General features: G+C 38.9%; 1 protein-coding gene across 1 annotated transcript; it reads left to right on the forward strand.

The window, feature by feature from the left end:
• The first annotated feature begins 1,201 nt into the window (after positions 1-1,201).
• LOC122547877 (myotubularin-related protein 14-like) lies at positions 1,202-23,393 on the forward strand. The gene is made up of 6 exons (XM_043686449.1): positions 1,202-1,926; positions 8,142-8,290; positions 16,013-16,121; positions 21,105-21,180; positions 21,787-21,844; positions 23,251-23,393. Exons 1-6 carry the CDS (start codon positions 1,786-1,788, stop codon positions 23,375-23,377), a joined length of 660 nt encoding a protein of 219 aa, XP_043542384.1. The 5' UTR covers positions 1,202-1,785; the 3' UTR covers positions 23,378-23,393.
• The last annotated feature ends 220 nt before the right edge of the window (positions 23,394-23,613 follow it).

Raw genomic sequence — 23,613 nt, forward strand, 5'->3', positions numbered from 1 at the left:
TTAAGATATCTGCATGTCCCTTTTTACAAAGGCTGATTATTGCAATGACATATTCAAGGTTGTCAACATTTTCTATTTTTAAAGAACATCTCCTGAGATGTCAACCTTCAAGTCTTTTGCTCACACTATTAATGCTGATATCATAGAATCTTAGAATACCTGCAGTGCAAAAGCAAGCCATTTGGTCCACCAAGTCCACACCGACCCTCCAAAGAGCATCCCACCCAGATTGACTCCATCCTTATAGCTCTGCATTTCCCATGGCTAACTCACCGAGCCTGGACATTATGGGCAACTGAACATGGCCAATCCACCTATCCTACACATCTTTGGACTGTGGGAGGAAACTCACATAGACATAGGGAGAATGTGCAACACCACAAAGACAGTCACTCAAGGCTGGATGCGAACCTGGGGTCCTGGTGCTGTGAGGCATTCAGGGATAACTGGTAAATTGTGTGTAATTGATACTAGATTCAGACTTTAGATACACAAAAAGTTAAAAGAGATTTGTTCCAAAATATATATGCTTATTGCGATTGTAAAAGGTTTATAATATGAGATCATTTTAAACTATAAAGATTAACTCAATAAACAAACACTTTACGATGTTAATAATACCAGCTGAGATGCTAAAATGTTCACATTCCAGATGCCTTGCATTCACTTGAGTCAATGCAGTTAAAAGTTCCCTTACAGCATTTGTGGCTTCAGAGACTTCCCATCAATATTAACTCTGCTTTCTTCCCACAGATGCTGTCCGACCTGCTGAATTTCACCCAAAATTTCTGTTTTTCTTCAAATGTCCAGAACTTTGTTTTACCTGAATTTCAACTGTTGGTCAGTCAGCATTTCATTCTGTGTAATTTTAGATTCAGTCAGCGAAAATGTTGAAAGAAATTCACAGCTTACTTGTCAACTTAGAGTGTAAGGGTTTGAAGCAAATAAAAACTTAATCAGTTTTTTGTGAAACAGATAGAAGAAAATGAAAAAAATAGCTGTTTGTAGCAAAAGGGTTTCAAAAAAAAGAAAATTTAGTTATTTATAGTGAAAAGGTTTGAAGAAAAAGAAAAAATAGTTGTTTATAGTGAAAAGATTTGGAAAAGAAAAATTAGTTGTTTATAGTGAAAAGGTTTGAAGAAAAAACTTTATAGTGAAAGGGTTTGAAGAAAATAAACAGTTTATAGTGACAGGGTTTTATGATAATAAACAATTATTCAGATTATAGTGACGGGTTTTAAGGTAATAAACAATTAACCAGTGTATAGTGACAGGTTTTGAAGAAAGTGAATAATTGAGCTGTTTATAATGAAGGCAAAGAACTGCGGATGCTGACCACAGGAAATAGGTGTAAAACTGGAAAGTGCTGGGAAAACCCAGCAAGGTTTCTAATATCTGTGGAAGGTAAAACAGAATTAGGTTTAAAGTGTGACAGTCCACTACTGCCCTCTCTCCCTGACTCCAGAGAGTAACATCCGGGATATTCCAGGGCAGTGACCAACACGTGAGGCTGTGGGAAAGGTGAAAGGTCAGGCTGATCACGTGCTCGGGGTGAGAGGTCAGCGCCGTCTCCCACAACGATGGCTGTCCGAGGTCTGCAGCTGGCCGGATCCCGGTGAAGGAGGGTGTGGGGAAGAGGCTCTCGGAGCGGGCTGGGCTGGGCCGCGCCGCCGCAGGTTGAGCGGGGAGGACGCGTCTGGGCCATGGGCTGCAAGCCCGGCGGTGCCTTCCAGGGAGAGGCCGGTGGAGGCTGTGCGGACCGGGGAGTGCAGTGAAGGCGGTGGGATGTGGCAGCCAGCCAGCCGGGCTGGGTCCGGGTCCGGGTCCGGGTCCGGGCTCGGGCTAGGCGGCAGGAGCGAGGAGATCGGAGAGTTGATCGAACATTTCTCCAAACATCAATACCGGGCCAAGGAGGCCAATCCCAAGGTAAACTTGAAGGAGGCTAACCCCGTGGAAATGACCGCGGAATATTCTGTCAAGTAGTAAACTAATAATCCAAAACTGGTGTAAAAGCGTTCAGTAATCTCAACCCAAAGTGTTCGCCGAATAACCTAAGTAAGTGTCAAATAACCTAAATGCTTAAACATCTGGGCACGGAGTGACACTCTCTCGGGATCCACGCTCCGAGTGACCAGGTCAAATAATAGGTAAAATTAGATCAAGACCAGTAAATAATAGCCCAGAGGTTACTGGAAGAATGCACGCCGCACCGAGTGTCATGGACTGAATGTGCTTCCTCGCCTTTCAAGCCCTCGCTATTCACACAGCAGGTTGCTGGGAAATGCTAATAGGACAACAGGTTGGCACCTGGGACCTCGTGAACTTTGCCCCAATTATCTATCACCTTAATTGACTTTAAGGATGGAAAAGAAATAATGGGAAACAGTTGAAGCTTAAAGAAGCAGAGTAAAGAAAGATGGAGGATTAAGGGAGGAGGGGGGGAAACATGCAAAAACGTTTCCTTCATTAAATCAACCAAATTCAAAGGGGAGTGTATCGAATTCTTTTTTGAAAAGAAAAGTTGGTGTTTGCCCCTAAGCAGTACTGCCACCTTAGGTCAAGCTGACACTCCATTCCAGTATTGAGGGCATGCTACACTGTCAGAGATGCTATTTCTCAGAGAATTGATTAAACTGAAGTTAACCAAGCGATCCTGCCACCTTCTTGAAACAATGTAAAAAATGCCATGGCACTATTCAAAGAACAGAAGTTATTGCTAATAATTATCACACTGATATTGTAAAATTCTGATCGATAATGTGTGTGCCTGTTGACTGCCAATTTTGCAAAGTAATTAATTAGCTGTGATGTGCTTTTAACATCCCAGGTTCCTGAGAAATTGTATATAAATCCAGATTCTTACTTTGCACCTTGTCTGGTCTTCTATTGGGGTGTCATTCTTTCCTACAGGTGATATATTATAAGTTGACCACCTATGCTCTGGTGTGAGGTCCTCAATACTTCAAATGGAAAAAAAATGTACTAAATATTCATGAGAAGTAACTGTTTTAATATATTTGTTACAACCAGATTTTGAGCAATTCCAAGCACTAGATTTATAATTTGGCCTTACAGGACATTAATTTTAGACTGTGACATTTTATATCGAAATACATGTTTGAAGAATGAGCAACTCTTGATTTAGTTGTTCAACACTGAATGTAGAACAGTTTATTTAAGGGACTTTCACTTCTGCAATATTTTTGTAAATGTACTTTAACAAAATGAGTTTTCTTAAATGTTAATCAAATCATAGCGATGCACAGTATGGAAACAGACCTGATGGTCCAACTTTTCCATGCCAACCAGATATCCTTAATTAATCTAGTCCCATGTGTCAGCACTTGGCCCATATCCCTCAACATCCATCATATTCATATACCCATCCAGATGCCTTTTGAATATTGTAATTGTACCAACCGCCACCACTTCCTCTGGCAGCTCATTACATATATGCACTATGCTCTGTGTGAAAAAGTTGCCCCTTGGGTTTCTTTTATGTCTTTCCGTCTCACCCTAAACCTATGCCCTCTAGTTCTGGACTCTTTTTTTTGTTTTTTCCCCATACCTCAGGGAAAATACCTTGTCTATTTCTCCCATCCATGCCCCTCATGATTTTATAAACCTCTATAAGGTCACCCCTCAGCCTCTACTCCAGGGAAAACAACCCCATCCTATTTAGCCTCTCCCTATAGCTCAAACCCTCCAACCCTGGCAACATCCTTGTAAATCTTTTCTGAACCTTTCAAGTTCACAACATCCTTCTGATAGGAAGGAGACCAGAATTGCACACAATATTCTAATATAATATTCCTCTTTAATTCACATCCATCTTTTGTGAAATAACTTGCTTTTTTTCAATCCCTTTGTTTCTTCCCCTGAAATTATCTTCTGGAACAAACATGATTTGATGTAGAATGTTATTGCTTTACCAACTCCACTTTTGGATTAATTCCATGTCCTTTTTCCTGCAACTCTGTTTTCATTTAAAGTTCTTGTATCAAGATATGCAGCTTAATCCAGTGCATCCTCTCAATGAATATTTGGAGGTGCTTCTGACTAACATGCAGCACAAAGCTGATGTGTCAAGAATGTGTAGAGTAAAAGCAACTTGACTGAGCTCAACTGAACTGCAAGTCCATCAAGCCTGCATCCTTAGTACACTTCTCCATAGGGATCTTGAAGCATGCTGATTCCATCAGTAAACACTTAATGCTAAACCAATAACATTTGAGTTGTCTTGACCACGTTTATTGGATAGACGTCCTCCATATATCCAAAGATTTTCTGCAGTGAATTGACCACTGAATCATAACTTCCTTTTTGCTACAAGGTTACCCGCAAGTGAAATATAAAGATGACAGACATTGAAACTGATGTGTAGAAAACGGTTTCTGATAATTGATCTCTGGAGTCTGACTGATTGGAAAGGTATTGAAAGGGGTGAGCAGAAATGATAAGCTCAGCTGTCTGAGAAGATGGTCCAGAGAAAAGAGCGTAGTGAATTGTGCACTTTGAGCCCACTGTCCTCTTCTGCAGCTAGTGTGTCAGGGCCAGAAGCCATCTTCTAATGAGAAGGAAGGCTGCCACATAGGTTACTACCCTTTATTGCACTGTCTTCTTGACACTGGGAATGTAAAGAAAGGTGGCATGGTAGCTTAGTGGTTAGCATTGCTGCCTCACCACACCAGAGACCTAGGTTCAATTCCAGCATCTGAAGACTGTCGGTCTGTGTGGAGTTTGCACATTCTCCCTGTGTTTGCATGGGTTTCCTCCCACAATCCAAAAAGGAAATATAGGTTAGCTGATTTGCCAATGCTAAGTTGTCCATAGTGTTCAGGGTGTGTAGATTAGGCACATTAGTCAGGGGTAAATGTAGAGTAATGAGAAATGAGTTTGAGTGGGATACTCTTCGGAGGGTCGGTGTGGACTTGTTGGACCGAAGGGCCTGTTTCCACACTGTAGGGGTTCTATGATTCTATGATAAATAAAAGTTGTTAATTGGAATGTGTTGGTCTTCCTACTAGGAAACGAGCATAGCAAATGATTAAAACCAATCAAAAATTGTTATATAGGTATTGATTATATTTAAGGATGTTATGCAAAACATTGCCAAAGTTCCTATAGATTACTGTTTTTTTGCTGACCACAGTTTAAATTGTAGAGTTGAAAGAAATAAATATTTTAGTTTTAGTAAACATACCTGTTAATATTTAAACATGCAACTTATATAATTTTAATAATTTAAATGAGGGTACTTTTTTTAAAAAAATGTTTTCATCCCTATCTGGTGTGACTGCTATCAGGAGCTGTTTGAGCTTTCAAATTTTATGCTGTGGTATAAAACATGCCACCATGCTCAACATGTCACCCCAATATGCCCTCTGACTTAGATTTAAAAATTCATTCCTGTGTTTTGACTATTTGCAACCTGGTTAGCACTTATGGGCAGCTTGCTTTGTACTTTACTGCCAACTTCTAATGACACTGATCATCTTTGAATTTCAACAGTGACTTATTTGCTAAGTTGGCCAGTCCCTCTTCAGAATCATGCAGCAGGCAAGAGATAAATCTTACGAATGTTATACAGAGCATTGAGAGCTCAGTTTGTGCTGTGGCACTGAGCCATGGATTTATCTTTAATTGTGCTTGGAATTTTGTCTGTCTTTGTGGTGTGAATTGTCACTAAGAAGTGCTAACTTCCATCTTTGACATATGGCACCAGATTGTGTGCTTTCTTCCTGCTCTTTCATAACCTACTAGCTAACTAGAAAATTACGTAAAATCTAACTGGTAATGGAAGGAGTTTCACCTTTTTTTTATAGAAAAAGTAATCAACTGGCATTTTTGCACTTTTTGAAGAATGAGATTTCTGAACCTTATTTACATTTGCACTGGATTTTGCCAATGAATGTTGTGGATTGGAAGTTTATAATTTCAGCTGAGATGAGGTTGTACTAGATAATGTCAAATTTTCTTTCAAATCCCATTCATCAGAGGATTTTGCTCTCCTTTTGAAACAGGAGCTATATCCACTTTGTGCAGGTTTTAGTTTCTATTTATGAATATACATTTTTGTTCAATTCTACTCAAAACATGCTGCACAAATAGTTCAACATGTCTTGAAGTGTAAATCAAATTCACCCATTAAGAAAAGAAATACACACTTAAAATAATTACTGAGCCCTGTCATAACTTTTATCATTTTTTTTCCCATGGGATATTGGTTACCCTGAGAATGTGGTGGTGAGCCACTTTCTTGAATTGATGCAGTTCATAGGTACAACCACAGTATTGTTGGGAATGGAGTTGTAGTTTTTGACCCAGCATCAAAGAAGGAATTCAGTTGGTTGGAGACCTCACCTGTTTGCAATCCTGTCCTCCGACTATATCCACAAGTAATATTTTCCGGGAGGCATAGCAGTCAGGAGTAGGAACCTGAATGGTTTTCCTTTTCCTGGCATAAGTGTGCTGAGGCCAGTTTTGCTTGTTTCCAGGTACTTTACTGAGCTGTGTAGCTCACCACTTTAACCATCTTCGCAATTGGGGACTGTATTTAGCTATTTAAACTTTTGAAGGATAAATTGCACAAGTCACATATTTTATCTTTAGAATATCCACATCTATGTAGGTTAGGCTTGGATGGATCATAATTTTAAACATTTCTCAGTCAGGTACATTCAACCCACATTTAATGACTTCAATACATGATGTTGTTTAACATTTTGTGGTACAGTGGAAGTACTGTGCTGTCATGATTCTGTCTTTTGGATGAATTGCTAAACTGAAGCCCAATCTCCCTCAATGGTGAAATATTAATTTCCACTATTTACAGATGAGTGGGGGAATACTGTTGCTCTGTCAGCATTTAATCTTAAACCAAGAGTTTATATGGTCATGTATCACGTTGTTATTTGTGGAGTCATGTTATGCAAAAGATTAGTTTTTATGCATTTGAAAGTATTTTCCTGACTGTGAAGTGCCTTGGGATGTCCTGAGACTATGCAATATGTTCTACAAATGCAAGTGTTTTCTGTTCTTTATTTCATTTCATTAAAACTCCTCTATATCTCATGAGTTATATGTATAAACTTCAACCATTGTCTGCCATCTCACTTAACTAAAGGATAGAATTTTGAGTTTAAAGTCTGTGTGGGGATAGTGACTGAATGCTAAAGTTCACTGGAAGGAATATGGGAACATTGGCAACTTAAGAGTTTTCATTATTTTAAAAAAGTGAAACCTTTTTCATTATATGAAATGTGTACAAAATAATGAGAGGAATAAATAAGAATCAATAGCCAGAGACTTTTTCCCAGGGCGGGATTGACTGGTACGAGAAGTCATAGTTTGAAGATATTAGGAGGAAGATATAAAGAAGACGTCAGAGGTAGATTCTTTACGCAGAGAGTTGTGAATGCATGGAATGCGTTGCCAGCTGTGGTGGTGGAAGCAGAGTCATTGGAGATATTTAAGTGACTGCCAGACATGCACATGGATAGAAGTGAATTGAGGGGTGCATAGGTTAAGTTACTATATTTTGCATTAAGATTAAATCTCGGCATAACATCGTGGGCCAAAGGGCCTGTTTTGTGCTGTACTTTTCTATGTTCTATGCAAGAGGGATATGCTTGTGGTCAGTTAGAAGAACTTGAAAAATGATGTCCTTCAGATGGTTTAAGATCAAGGTGGAAGAGTTTTCATTAATAAGGAAGTTGTTTATTTGGGTATATAAGAAGGTGCTGGAAATGTGTTGCTGGAAAAGCGCAGCAGGTCAGGCAGCATCCAGGGAACAGGAGAATCGACGTTTCGGGCATAAGCCCTTCTTCATTTCCTGAAGAAGGGCTTATGCCCGAAACGTCGATTCTCCTGTTCCCTGGATGCTGCCTGACCTGCTGCGCTTTTCCAGCAACACATTTCCAGCTCTGATCTCCAGCATCTGCAGACCTCACTTTCTCCTATATAAGAAGGTGGAATTGAGGCCACAGTCAGATTAGCCATGATCTTACTGAATGGTGGAGCAGGCTAGAGGGGCCAAATGTCCTCTTTTTATTAATTTATCTCTTTGTATCTATGTGCAAGGGACTTATCTCCAGGTTGACACCCTTCACTGTGGTAATTTGGACTGTCTCTGTTTACAGGTGGAAAAGATTGAGAATCGTTGCCTTGAATTGTTCAGGAAGGACTATGTTTTCAGTGTGATTCTGAATCCAAATGGAGAGCTTTGCGGACATTATCCCCGCCAAATCATCATTATGGAATATGAAAGTACGGAGGGTGACAAGGACAGGTAATGGGATTTAATCAAATAGTTAACATATTTAGCACCGTGTGACTATAGTTTGATTATTTATGTCTCTATTATATTTTCCTAGAGAATGTGCATATTAAATTGATTTGGAGATGGGTTGTCTGGCAGAAAAGAGTGGAGAGAGGGAGAGAGAATTTCATTTAGTTGATTCTGGCAATGAAGCTTTAATTGCTAACAGCAGACTGTCAATTTGAAGAAATTTTTGTCAGCGATTTCTTTTAGTGATGTTATCTGCATATGGCTTATTGAATATCCAGGTTATTTTTCTCTTTTTTTTCCTATTTTCAGTTTCCTTGCATCATGTGCCCCTTTCTCTTGCTGAGTCGATAGACAAACAGTCTCATTCTAAACCTCAGCTGGTGCAGCTATGTTACAAGTGGTTGTGGTGACAAAAACAAAGTGCAAGAGGTTATCAGAGTGGCATTTGTGGGTAAAAGAGTCAAGGTGATGATTCCGATTTAATCCTTCATCAGAACTATAAGTAACTATAGATGAACTGCTTGTATAAAATAACAGAACAAAGGGAATGTAGTTGGAAAACTTGCCTGCTTTTTTAATATCCCAATATTTCTTTTGGAAAACAGTTTCATCTGAAGTTAGAAATTCTTTGAAGAGTAATTTGTCACATATTGCATTGAAACGACAATTACTGCTCTTGCATTGCTTTCCAAATTCACAACCTCTACTAGCTAGAACAACAAGGGAAACAGACAGATGGGAGCCCTAACAAAAAGATCCACTCCGAGTAAGACACCATCCTGACTTGGAACTATGTCATCATTTTTTCACTATCACTGGATCAAAATACTGGAACTCCCTTCAGAGCATCGCTGTGAGCACACGTACACCACGTGGATAGCAATGGCTTAAGAAAGCACCACCACCACCACATCAAGGGCAATTAGAGGTGGCCAATAAATGCTTATTTTTACCAGTAACTTACTCAGCTCAAGAACTGATGGAAAAAGGGTTTTTACAATTGTCAAGATGGCATAGCTGTCTCTTCATAGCTGGAAGTATGCTGCAGAATGCTGTGCAAAAATGGATTAACATTAAGAAACCTACATCACAGAAGAATATTGCTGATGCAGAAAGTCTGAAGTAAAACATAAAATGCTAGGAATTCTCAGCAAGTTGGATAGCATCTGTGGAGAGAAATAGGGTAAATGATTCAGGGAAGTGAAAGGTAATTGACTCAAGTTCTGTTTCTCTTTGCAGAAGCTCACTGACATGGCTGCAAATTTATAGTATTTGTTTATATTTCAGATTTGCAGCATCTACAGTTTCCCCTCTCTGAAGGAATTTCCACGTCTCTCTTCTACTTCCTTCACCTGAAGGATTAAGTTTACTTTCCTTTTTGCTGACAGTTCTCTTTAGTGAGGAGATGAGTATTTTTTCTTCCTTTCTTTAACAGTGGTGACAAAATTAGGAGAATCTTGCTGGGAGGTATTGCTGAGCTCTTTTGTGAATTGGGATCTGTCATGATGCATGTTATGGTTAACAACACATCAATTCAACTGCTTCTGCTGTACCCTTGGATTTTTAACTTCACCATCAGTTCACATCATGTTATTGCCTCTATCTCTATTCAAACCAAACTAATAAAGCCAAATAGACAAGAAAAACAAATCATCACTCAAATTATTTAAAAGATGGCCCAAATAGTGACATTCATTTTTAAGGACAAACTATTATAGAGTCATAGAAATGTACAGCTCGGAAACAGACTCTTCGGTCCAACTCGTCCATGCCGACCAGATATCCTAAATTAATCTACTTCCATTTGCCAACACATGGCCCATATCCCTCTAGACCCTTGCTATTCATATATCCATCCGGGTGTCTTTTGAATGCTGTAATTGTATCAGCCTCTGGCAGCTCATTCCATACACAGGCAATCCTTTGCATGAAAAAATGCATCTTAGGTCCCTTTTTGTAGATTTTTTTTTCTATGCTAGAACTTAAAAATAACTAATGAATTCCTTTTATGTATGATGTCAGCTACTGGCTTTTTTTATACTGTTGTGAGCTTTACTGGGGCCGGTAACTACTGTTCTGGCAGCAATAATGAAATCGCCATATGCATTCAAAGTTATTCACTCTCGTGACACTTTTTTTATATATATATATATATATATATATATTGGAATATTAAGGCTGAAGATGTAATTGCAAAGAATAATTGTCATAGTGTCTCTCCTGCAAATGCACTTAAACAGGAATGTGGTGCTGTTCAAATCATCATCGTGCATTCACTCCATATTGGAAGCAGAAGTGGTGCATTCTTTGCTTTCTCTCCCATTGCTGCCCTGTTTTCCATTCCTGTCGCTACAAAAGGCACAAAGCAATTTTTATCGGTGGAAATGGGCATTAGGAGTAAATACAATGAAACTCTAAGAGATCATTCTCTTGCAAGAGTTTAAAAGCTCACTATCTTTTTAGTGATTAGAGTCAATGTCGAAGGCCAGAAGATAGCAAGTGTGAGTTGTGCAGCAGGAGTGGCTGATCCATAAAGCCTAATTATTTTTTAACCATCATCCCCATAAACCTGGAAAAAAAAGTGAGCAGGAAGGCAAATAACCAGGGTCGAGAAAAGATGTCTGGCAATGCTTTGAGATCCTCGCTGATCAGAAAGGAAGGTGCTGAGGATACAAGTGGGAATGGTAGGCCTAACTGTTTCCATTGTCATAAAGTGGAACACTTTTTTTTTGTACAGAATACTGGAGGATACAATGGAAGTCCAAGGAACTTATTGGGGTTCATAAGAGTGAGTCTGAAAAGCGAACTCAAAAGGAAAATACTACTGATTTCAATGGTAAATGGCTGCATTTGAACTGTGACTTGCTGTCTAAAACAGTGGGATGAGAGTTATTCAGAAATTAAGCATGGATGGATTTGACTTACTCTTAAACTGCAACTAGAAGATTTTGAATAGGAGATTATGGGGCCATATAAGGATAATTGGGAAGGTTAATAAAGTGACACTGCACTTTCATTATCAGGAGGAAATGGGATATACTCCTGTACATCCCAAGAGAACCTTCAGCTGTGACATCTCCATTTGAAGGCTATTCAATATTTGCTGAGATGACTGCTTTAACTGAGCTTGCTGATGTATCTGTTCCTCTTCCTTTTTCCTTATGCCGTCATTGAACTGCATCAACAGTGATGACGTCTCCTACTGTGATCAGAAACAGGACGGATCTTGGGAATGCTGACTGCTCGCATAACTATCACACCCAAACAATGTTTAGCATTCTCCTCCATATAGTGGGACGTGGAAAGTCATGGAATGCCTCGACATGATCCTTTGATAGAGGAACCTTGTACCAATGAAAGTAGCACAAGTCATATCACATTGAGACAGGATGAGATTGACAGTACTGAAGCCTTTGCCTCGCATCATTGTTTATAAGACCATATTGACAAGTTCTTACAGTTCAAGGTGAAAGGAAAGAGCTTCATTGTCCACATGGAGGCTGAGTTCTTGCATTATCTTTGTGCTTTGTCACTTGCAGGCCCCACTTTTTAAGGTTTCCTGTGAGTATCTCTGCTTCACAGATATAACTGTCTTCAATCTGCAGTGAAATGATCAAGATTGCTTGTGACCAGGATTTGCACACTTTGTGCATGTAAGATAAATGTATTGGACACTTGTGATTGCAGATGATTTCAACTTTACTATGTAAGTATGAGTAATGCAATTGCTGCTTGAAGAGTTTCATGTTGCTCACAAGTAATGTGCTCAGACAGGGGAATAAAGTCTCCACCCACTTTGGCGTTGATCTCTACCATTTTCCATTTGCAGTGTGCATTTGAGTTGCAAAAGTATGGAAGGCACTTCAGGTCACGTTAGGCATTGTGAGTCTCAGGCTCAGCCTGGTCAACTCTCTCTCCCCCTATGTGTTTAATTATTCCCCCTTCACAATTATTGTCCTCTTTTTGTATCCCAGCATGTTGCCACTAATCCCCAGAACTGATGTCTTCTGCTGTGCAGCTCCCTGACTGACTGACTGCAAATCCCCTGAGTGTTTGCAATAGACCTGTCAGACTGGCTGTGGCCCTTTTCTTTGGACTATGTTAGTTAGCACAGCCTGACCTGACTGCCCTTAGCTGCTGACCAACTATGTCCAAGCCTGTGGACTGTGAGCGAGTGCTGCCCTTGACTGACTGTACCGAGGCTCCCTGATTAATAGTAACTATCCTTAACTTGACTGGGGACTGTTCCTCTTAGACGATGTAATGTGGCTAATACCCTTGCAGTGGTAGGGTGTTTTCCACAAAGGTTGCTGTCACATGGTGCAGTTGTGAGATTGACATTGCATGTGCAGTGACGCTACATTCACCCCCTTGACTGATGAGTACTGATAATCAGGCCAAGGTACCTGGCTTTGTTTCTGTGCTAAATAGCAAGCTCCAGCTGAGGGGGCATGGTGAAAAATGGCAAAGCAAGGATACTGTGGGCACTTGAGTAGGCGCATCGTGCATGGGCACTGAGAGCATGTGACCAGTGCTGAAATACACTTTGGTCCCATCCAGGAAATGGGTGCTTGACCGTACATACCAAGTGTCCTGGCAGTACCAAAGCAATGAAGGATGCCAGTTTGATCCAAATTTCAGCTTGAGTTGCAGTAGTGTATTGTATTTTGGGAATTATCCTCGCCTTGTTTCAATCTAGTGGGTGGGAGAATGAGAAACTTCATAAATGAGGTGAGTTTGCATAAAATGAAATACTAATACATGCACCCCTCATTACTCACTCTTATAAGTCTTGTCTCACCAACCAGCACTTATTTGGAAAGGGGACTTTTTTTTTTGCTCTCAACATTGAGAATCTCCATGCTGGCCATCTTCTAATATCATTTTCAAATTTTCTGCCAATGCCTATACAAGGATGGAAAGATTCCATTCACAGATGCCAGAGACCAATATTTTGTGTTTATGTTCACTTATTTTAGTGATGCAATTGAGTAAGATTCAAACAAAAGTAAACTGTTTACTGCGTTTTCAGTCTTTTTGCTTTAATTTGTCTGGGTCCAATCTTTGACTCTAGTTGGGTGTGTTTGTAGGTATAGAACAGTATTGACCTCAGTCATGATGATTGTTGAATCAAACTCCTACTTGTCACTTACTGATACTTGTTCTTGAGGTTCATTGCCAAGTAATAACAAATAGGCATCCTGTTGGAGAATACAGGACTAACAATCAGGAAGCTCTTGCAATGAGTGACTGTTCTCCAACAAGGTACTGTGCAATTAATTATGCCCTAGTTTTCTCATTTTCTGTCAATTATAGTCTTTGTACAATACTTAGTGCTTGACACAGGGCCTTCATTTTACAAGCTAATAACTCATTCCATATGAACGGAATTCTTGTAATTTATTTAAAGCGATCAAAAATTATGCTGACAATAGCAATTTTAAACTTTACAATTTCTTTATGAAACTTCACCTTTAAGAATGGTTGGTGTTTCCATTAAATGACAAACTTTATTTTTCTCTTTAGTTATTTTTCAGTCTTCCAGGAGACACATTTAATCCATAGATGTCACATGATGCCAGGTTTATAGCCCAATAGATTTATTTGAAATTACAAGCTTTCAGAGTGCTACTCCGTCATCAGGTTTAATCCATAGTAAGGGGAAGGAAAAGAGTCGGTGAATTATTGTCATCTATTCAGTAGTTACAGGGTGCACTTGATGGAAGAATATTGACTTAAACTCATCACTCTTATTCATCATTAAGGAAAATATTGCAGAGTGTTTTATTTGTAGCTAGATTGAAATCTTGCTTCTCTTGACTAACGTTTTTGTTCCAGGAATCTTCACAGCCGATCAAAGCTTTAACATCCTTGTAGATCATGTTTCCATTCACTTTACCTGTATTGAGTTTCCAATCACTGCAAATGTACCACAGTTGCATGTTTTATCAATAATTGCCATGAATGTGGTCAAATCAGTTCCAAGCCTCGGCTAAACACAGCAGTCCATTCAAAAACTGAATCAATCTCTTTCATTGTATTCTGTCTTAATGTAGGATGAGTTGCTGAGCAAATAGTTGTTTGGGCTGCAAGAGTATATTCATATTTAGAAATTTATGATCTCCTGATTCAAGAAAAATATTTATGGTTAAATCTGTGCTTTTTTTAAACTGTTTTTACTTCCTACTGTAATGTGCTAATGGAAGTGACCCAAATTAGTGAGAAGTGGTTTACAGTAACCCACATGTTTATTTCATTACTGGCAGCATGATGGAGGTTGCTGCCTTTCTAATTTATTGCATTATATTTTTCTAGATGTAGTTCTAATTCAGTTGCATTAGTAAAACTTCTTGAAGTACTGTTTTAAAGCAATGTTCCAGGCTTGCTTAAAGAGAAAAATGGTTTCTCTGGTTTAAAATGCTTGCACTGTCAGCCACCAGTTGTACCTGTGCACACCCTCCTCCCACGCCCTAAAATGCCACAAGTGTTTCTCATGCGCTGATAAAACCTGCTGTGATAGCACTGTTACCTACAAACTTAATTGTTGGATCCACTTATTACAACTGATGTGATCAAATCTTTGTTATGTAATCACTTCTAAAAGATGCAGAAGGGTTTGTGAAAGTTGGTAGATGCATTCTTTGGGTGGTGATTGGTGAATGCTTTAAAAACAGCTGCTGAAGTGAAACAGTCCTAATGGCAGTCTGATTCTATATTTACAGGGATATTCTTTTTTTTAAATAATGATATTATTAACAGTGAAAAAGGGAAGGAAGTATTTTTCGTCGATTGAAAGTCTGTACATCTATTCTTCAAATGGAATCTGAGTTTTGAGCTACCTTGGTGAAGAATTGAATCCATTCATTAATCGTCTTGGATACAGGCTATTAAGGCCAGCTGGAATCTCCAGTTTAATTAATTAGTTAGCATCCAGGCTATTTACTTACACTATTTAGTGCATTGTACATATTTGTAGAACCCATTTAGTTGAAATATAGTCTGTACAACTTAGCTAGTAGAACACGTTTTGCTACTTGACGTTGCCTAAGGTTTAATTTTTAAACATCTAGCTATTAGATTCTATTTATAATATAGCAATTATAACAAACTCAGGCGACTTAAACTTCCTGGTCTAGTGGTTTCCTGAGACAGTCATGTTTTAGAATTTGTGTGTGTGTATGTATGTTAGCGGAGTGCAAATTAAAGCTTGTATGTCAGATTCCTGAGGGATTTCTTGTGCTACTTATCTGATTTTTGTTTTTAATTGAAGATATGATTGATACCTGCACCCTCAATGTAAAATAGTTTTTGTATCCATATGATTCGATCTTTGACATAGCTTTAGTTGCCTACAAAATTGATGTTGCTAACAGCCCTCACTGTGACCTGTAGATATGTGTTCTAAGTTACTCTGCCCTGTACAGGCTGCATTAACAGCAGTACTTCACACATTGACTCCACTTTGAAGAAGTTATGTTGTTTCTCTGTCTGATTAGACCAAATGATAACTGCAAAATACTACACCTTTTTTTAAAAAAAGTCTACACTTGTTACTCAATGCCAAATGAATATTGTTAGCATCACTGTCTCTGCCAACCTTGTGTAGGATTTAAGAGACTGCTGCATTTGATGTAGACATCACTTACTCGCAGAGACCTATTCTCTTGGGGTATTTTTAAAAATGGATGTTTTAATTTTATATTTGATACTTTTTTTTTGTAGGTTTGAGAGCACAGTTCAGACAAGCAAACTGCAGGATTTTGTGAGCCGTAGCAAGATGGCAAGATGTCGTAGTCGCTTTGTCTGCCCAGTCATCTTATACCATGGAAAGGTATGATTATTCTCTCTTTTTGTTTTGCGGGTGAGTTGATATATTAATTTAAAACTTCGAAGGTTGGAACACACAGTGGTGGATTACTTTGTAACTTGAGCCTAATAAGCTTGGTTTGTAAGATACTTGATGGAAATTGGATCAGCAGAGAAGAGTATAGATAAGCTGCAAAAGTGCAGAGATGGCAAGTGACAATGTTTTATAGTATTTAGTTTAACTTGGCTTGAAATCAGAAGTGAACCAATTTATAGCTTTTTTTTTAAAAATGAGTAACCAAATTTTCAGACAAAGTTTATTCCATGAACCACTTGACTTTTTAAATTGAAGTACTTAGGCATTAGTCATTGTCGTCTTCTGATATGGTCAGTTTCTATTATCATATAGCAATCGCTCCTCTTGTATTCTATCTAAGATAGACCAGTTCTTAACATTCAGTGCTCCATAAATTATTCTACGCTGAACTACATCTGCCACCAGTTACGTAAAAATCCACCTCAGCAGAGGGATGTGGGCGCTGGGTTATCTAATAATTATGGTTATCAAACATGTTTTGCAAAGAAGCTATTGACACTGGTGATGAAAGGTTCTGACTTGAAATGTCAACTCCCCTTCTCGTCTGATGCAGCTTAACCTGCTGTACTTTTAATGGTGCTACTCTATCCACTAGTGATAAGAGGAAATGTAGCTTGTTACCAGATATGCTTCAATAGCTTGTAAATTCATGATTAATTCTAAAGAATAAATATAATAGGTTATTATACAGAATGGAAAATGGTGAGCAAAATAAAGTGGGGCTAGCCAAACTAAATTACTTTTCAACTAGAAAATAAATAATCAGGCATGATTCAAAGGGAATTTTGACTGAGGGGGAAGTACTAATGTACCTGACTTGAAGTTCTTGTAATTGAGGTTTCAAATACTAGGCAATGTGCTAAAAAGTAGAATGTTAGCAATAAATAGTGAAATTACAAAGAAGTAACAGACAAAGTGGGATAGATTGATTGGGAGTGCCTCCAAAATTTAAAAGAAATATCATTTGAGGAGTTAAACATTTATCTTATAACAAAAAAGATATTGAAGAATATAATGAGAAAGATTGAATGCAAACAGAAATATCGTTCTTGGATCTAATGGGATTTTACTTTCAAAAAGAAATTCTTAACTTTTGGTATCTACTGTCAGAATTTGCTCACCAGTCAGCTTCTCTGCTAAATGTTGGAGCTGTGCAACCTTAAAATAAAAGCCCTGGATTTTGCAGTAATATTGATGGCAAAATTGTTGAATGTTTTCTCATTACTCCGTTGAAGCTGACAGCAACGTCTAGAATCTGCATATTAGATGCAGAAGTCCAGAAGCTGCTTTTGGTGATAATCTTCCCAAAGAAGGGTTTGGCTTGGGAAAAGGGGATGGAGGAGCCAGAGTGATAATGTAACTGGGCGAGTAATCCAGAATCCCAGGTTAATGTTCTGATGCAGGGTTTCAAATCCTGCCATGGCAGATTAATTAAATTCAGTAAAAGTCTGGAATAAAAAGCTAGCCCAGTGGCAATTGTGTAACTATTGCTCTTGTCATAAAGACCTATTGGTTCATTAATGTCCTTTAGGGAAGGAACCCTGCCATCCTTACCTGGTATGCCCTCTGGGCAATAAATGCTGGCCGATCCAGTGACACCCACATCCCACAAGTGGATTTCAAAAATCAGAATGCAATGTTATATCCCTATGTGGCAATCAACTTCATGTGAATTCTCCTTTTCACAACGTTAATCTCAGAATCAAACAATGAGGTGTTCCAGAGCTTTTAATTGCATTATTTCATAACTACTGCTGAAAAATCTTTCTTACCCTGAGAAATGAATATTATAATTTCTAAAATGTTAGATTACAATACAAAGTTCCACAGTTTTGAAAAGTCTGAATCTACCTTAATTCCATGTGTTTGTGGCTGAAAATGTGTTGCTGGAAAAGCGCAGCAGGTTAGGCAGCATCCAAGGAACAGGAGAATCGACGTTTCGGGCATAAGCCCTTCTTCAGGAATGAAGAAGGGCTTATTCCCGAAACGTCAATTCTCCTGTTCCTTGGATGCTGCCTGACGTGCTGCGCTTTTCCAGCAACACATTTTCAGCCCTGATCTCCAGCATCTGCAGACCTCACTTTCTCCTCCTTCCATGTGTTTGTCCCAATCATCATTTTTCACTCTCAAATTCAATAAAGATGGAAGATAGTACTGCATTTTCTTACCTTTGATATCTGAGAGAATACTTGAACGTGAATGTTTGCCTCCCCCTTCTTGAAGACACCACTGTTACTGGATATTTGGAGATTTCCTTTAGTTGGCAACAAATTCAAACTAATATTTGGAAAGAAAGTTCTGCCACAGATATGGCTACATCTTTGTGGGCAACTTTATTTAAGCTCTGCAGCAAGCCCTGTTATTTTGCAGTTCATGGCCAAACTTATGGAATCATTGAACAGAGTGCTACAGGTGAGAATATGCTATATGTCTCCTTTGGGGTGATACTCTGGAAATCAGGCCCTGCTATTCCTGGAGTTGTCACAAAAGTTAGATTTTAAGAATACACAGAAGTTCCCAATTTACCTATCATTCAGATCCAGGTTTTCAGCACAAATCAGGTTTCTGTACTTTACAAGAATTACTACTTATTACAAATAAATATATTCTAACTGCATATACATTTATATGAACAGTTGATGTATAACTTGAATCCTCTTATAACTGCATGCACATGTGCACACAGACTAACAAACTCAAACAGGAGAAAAAGACATGGGCAGTGGTGCCTGTTCACAGGGCTTTCTGAGGTGGTCCTTTTGTCTTATCCAGGCATTCTGCTCCTTGATTCTCCTTCTCCAAATACTTTCAATTAGCATCATAGAATCCCTATAGTGTGGAAGCAGGCCATTCAGCGCATCGAGTCAACACCAACTCTCTGAAGAGCATCCTACCCAGTCCCACTCCCCTATCCTATCCCTACATTGTCTATGGCTATTCACGCTAGCCTGCATATCCCTAGACACTATGGGCAATTTAACATGGCCAATCCATCTAACCAGCATGTCTCTTGTCTTTGGGAGGAAACCGGACACCCGGAGGAAACCCACACAGCCACTGAGAGAATGTGCAAACTCCACGCAGACAGCCGTCTGAGGGTGGAATCAAACTGTGAATCCTGGCACTGTAAGGCAGCAGTGCTAGCCACTGAACCACCGTGCCACCCACCTGTCTTTGCAGAACGTACAGAATGACAGATTCACGCTTATAAAGTCTCTGGCTTACTGGTTAAGAGTTACAGCTGATGGCAACTGCTGTGGGAAAAATAAACTTGCTTTCCTGGTGTAATGTCTCTTTCCTGTCCTTAAAAAAAAACTTCTTTCCTTGAGGCAATTTGATGGTTTCTCCCAAACATTCATATTCCTGACTTGTTCAGATATCCAGGAGCCAGTTACACAGTTGTTGGCAGGCAGAAGACCTCCGTCATCAATAACTGGTCATTTATCCAAAGCTGTTTGTTGCCAGCCACAGCTCCATTTGTGCCCACCCCTTGGATCCAGCTTGTCTGCAAACTAGTCTTCCACTATTTCTTTAACTATCTGCTGTATGAACAAACAATGAGTGTCCCGTTACTTGTGTTTAAAAAGTGCAGCAATCTGTTAACAGAGTGATAAAACTTAGAAACAGGCTCTTCAGCCAACCATGTCTATGCCAGCCAACAACCACCAATCTACACTAATTCCATTTTCCTGCACTTGGTTCATAGCCTGTTAAGCCCTCTCATTTTAAGTGCTCGTCCAGATACTAAAACGTTGTGAGAGTACCTTGCTCCACTAACCTCTCGGGCACCACTGTCTATGTGACTATTTCTATCACCCTTTGTGTGAATTTTCACCCAGAGGGTATAGAATTTTTTTTTTTAACCAGATCTGGTCCAAACTGCTTACTTCTCACCTTAAACCTTTGCCCTTTGGTCTTAGACACAAATGAAACTTTTACACCTTCACATGTGAAAGTTCTATTCACAGGAGTGGTGTAGTCCTGTCCCTCCTTCAACCATATTTCAGTGACTGCAGCAATACGATATTCCCATGTGCTGAGTAATGCTGTAAACATATCCTTAGTTTTTAAAATAGTACTTTGTATTTTTTTATTGTGGACTGAAATAGGCATAGTCATAAAAGTCTACACAGAAAAAGGCCGTTTGTCCCATTGAGTCTGTGCTGGTCAAAAATAACCCCTAACTATTGTAATCACATTTTGCAATACTTGGCCCATAACATTATATGCCTTAGCATTGCAAGTGTGTGTCTAAATATTTCTTGAATGTTATGAGGATTACAGGCAGATTACAGGCAAATTCCCATAATGCTCAGTTTAAAGAAAAAGCTTCTTCACATTGCCTCTAAATCTGCTGCCCTTTATCTTAACTTTACGCCTTCTGGTCATTGATTCCTTCAAACAGGGGAAAATGTCCTTCCTGTCTATGCTCTTCATAATTTTATATATCTCAAACATGTCCTCCCTCAGTCTCCTCTACTCCAAGGAAAGTACCCCCGCCCCATCTGTCCGATCTCACTTCATAACTAAAGCTCTCTAGTCCAGACAACATCCTGGTAAATCTCCTCTGCACTCTCTGCAGTGTAATCATTTTTCCTATAATGTCGTTTCCAGAACTGCACACAGTACTCTAGCTGTGGCCTAACCAATGTTTTATACTGTTCTAGCAGAATCTGTTAAACTCTGCTTTACAGAAAACTTAAAAAGCTACGGTCTTCATAACACAAATCTTTATTGCTTTGCTTTCATTCTCACTTTTATCAAAGGCTTCTATCCTCACTGGTTGAACTAAAACAAGTTAATATGCTATTCTCTTTAGTGTGCGCTAACAGGTTTTAAATTGAGTTATTTATTAAAGTGTTGTTGATTTTCAATTTCCAAGGTTTATCTTTTTTCCTCCTCCATTTGCAGCATATATGTCGGTCAGCAACCCTGGCTGGATGGGGGGAGTTGTATGGGCGCAGTGGATACAACTACTTATTCTCAGGTGAATAATGATTTAATTCTTTAGAAATACATGTATATTCTGACCTTACTATAAAAGTAGTTGTAGGAGTATAAATAATTTGAATGGTATAGAATATTCTTTGTTTTTCCCTCCAAAACTGAATGCTATGGACAAAGAGACCTGGCTGTAACTTCATTCTTCTGCCTTGGCTTGAATTGGGTTGATTTGGCATTGCATTAATGCTACTTGGCTGGAGGTCAGTGTTCGCTCTGCATGGAGCAGAACTAGGCTGTGCCAGTATAAGATTGAAGTCCTCCTTGCTTTCTGACAGGGGCATATGCATAGTCTTGCGTAGTAATCGCAGCGTTGAAATGGACTATTTTAGCCCAGTTGTCTATGCCATGTATTTTTGCTGTAGCCGTATCAGAGCACTAGCTGATGACATATTGTTTTTAAAATCTGATTTGTACTAGAAGTGTAGCTATTGTATTGAAACCATATGCATTATTTTCTGAAATTGTTTAAGTTTCATTGACCTGTTAAGCTGAGTGCAGTCTGAGTTTGGGGGTAAAGAGAGCTTATATGAAGCTTCTGACAGTAATTGTTTAATTTCATCATGTATGCTTGTTTGATTCCTCCTCTTAGGAGGATCTGATGATGCAGGAGCAGAGTCTGATGAAGTGCCTGATGATTTTGCAGTACGGTAAGTGACATACTTCATGTTTGGCCTAGAATAGACTGATAACACAAAAACATGAACCTCGAGTATAGCCTCAGTGTCTTGAATTCATTTCTGTGTGATAGAATAGAAGTTTCTATTTCTTGTTTTCCTCACTTTTCTCTTTTTGATTGCAGCTGATCCAATTGTTTAGAAACAAGGCTCATAAATATGTGAATTAAAAGCAGATGCTAATTGGCTGCTCTCGCCTGCTCCACATTTCAAGATCATGACTGACCTGGTTACTCCACATTTCTGTCTACCCATGATAATGTTTTTGCCCTCCTTGCTTATCAAAAATTTAACTGACTCTGCTTCCATCACCTTTTTTGAGGAAGAGAGTTTCAAAGGCAGTCAACCCTCTGAGGGCAAAAGATCTCCTTCCTGTTTTAAATGCGTGACTCCTAGTTGTAAAATCTCCAAGAAGAGGAAAGGCCCTTCTTTCCACATGCAGCTTGTCAAGGCCCCTTAGATATTCAATCAAGTTGCCTCTTACGCTTCTAAGGTTCAGTAGATACAAGTCTATCCTGTACAAACTTTCCTCCAAGACAACGTTCCCATTCCATTGATCTAGTAAACCTTCTCTGAACTGCTTCCCATGATTTACATCTTCCCTTAAATAAGGAAGCTCAAGGTATGGTCTTATCACTGCCCTGTATATGGCTGCAACATGACATCCTTATTTTGGTATTCAATTTCTCTTGCAATGGCTGATTAGAATTTTATTAGCTTTCTTGATTACTTGCTGTTCCTGAATGCTAACATATTGCAATTCTTACATAATTCAAAGATCTGCAATCTCTCACCATTTTAGATAATGCTTTTTCATTCTTTCCACCAAAATGGACAATTTCATATTTCCCCACATCACATTGCATTAGTCAGATGTTTTGTCTACACGTTTTGGCTATCTTCTGTAGCCTTCTTTCTAGATTCCATAAATGGTGACTTGTATAATGTAGAAAGGGAACCTAGGACAATGCAAATAGATTTATCTGTGAATGTTGGCTTTATGGTTCCTAGAAAAGTTCTGACAAACCTTTTTTTTTAAATCTACTGGGGATCAGCAGTGCATTCTTATTAATGGTTAATTTAATCATACTAGAGTTATTTCTCTCAAATCCAAATTGAATGAACACCAGGACTGTTTAGCCCCAGTACAAAAACAATGTGCCTTTCTATCAGTATGTGACCCATACTTTGAAGGAATGATGCACTACAAAGAATGAGTGAGTAGAATATCAAATATTGGAGCTCAATCGTAAATTGTCTTCTCAGAAATATCTGGGCTTATGTTTTCTTAGTGTATATCTGTGGAGAATTTTAACTGAAGAAGACATGCGATCTTTGTTTTGTTCTGACCTTGCTTCATTTCTTTTTGATTATTCCAGGAATGGTGATTCACAGTTGTTTGATAAAGTCCGGGGTCATGATATAAAACTGCTGCGCTATCTTTCTGTTCGTTACATCTGTGATCTGATGGTAGAGAAGAAGAAAGTTAAGTTTGGGCTGAAGTAAGTGGTTTCTGAAATTATAAAGAGGAGTAGGCCATTTAGTTATTCGAGCCTTATCCACCATTTAACATGATCATGGCAGATCTAATATTTCAGTGCCTTTTACATACGCCCCATTCCCATAACCCTGTATGCCACTGTTAAGAAGAAATCTATCAATCTCCACCTTATACAAATGCAAGCACTAAGCTTTCATAGCCCTCTGGTAAAGAATTCAATAAGTTCCCTACCCTCTGCATA

This window comes from Chiloscyllium plagiosum, unplaced genomic scaffold (genome assembly GCF_004010195.1).
Source record: "Chiloscyllium plagiosum isolate BGI_BamShark_2017 unplaced genomic scaffold, ASM401019v2 scaf_8675, whole genome shotgun sequence".
Taxonomy (NCBI): Eukaryota; Metazoa; Chordata; class Chondrichthyes; order Orectolobiformes; family Hemiscylliidae; genus Chiloscyllium; species Chiloscyllium plagiosum.

Coding starts and splice junctions, on each gene's coding strand:
- LOC122547877 (XM_043686449.1), top strand. CDS start 1,786: ATGTGGCAGCCAGCCAGCCGGGCTGGGTCCGGGTCCGGGTCCGGGTCC. Junction 8,291..16,012: donor ACGGAGGGTGACAAGGACAG/GTAATGGGATTT, acceptor TTTTTTTTGTAG/GTTTGAGAGCACAGTTCAGA. Junction 16,122..21,104: donor TCATCTTATACCATGGAAAG/GTATGATTATTC, acceptor CTCCATTTGCAG/CATATATGTCGGTCAGCAAC.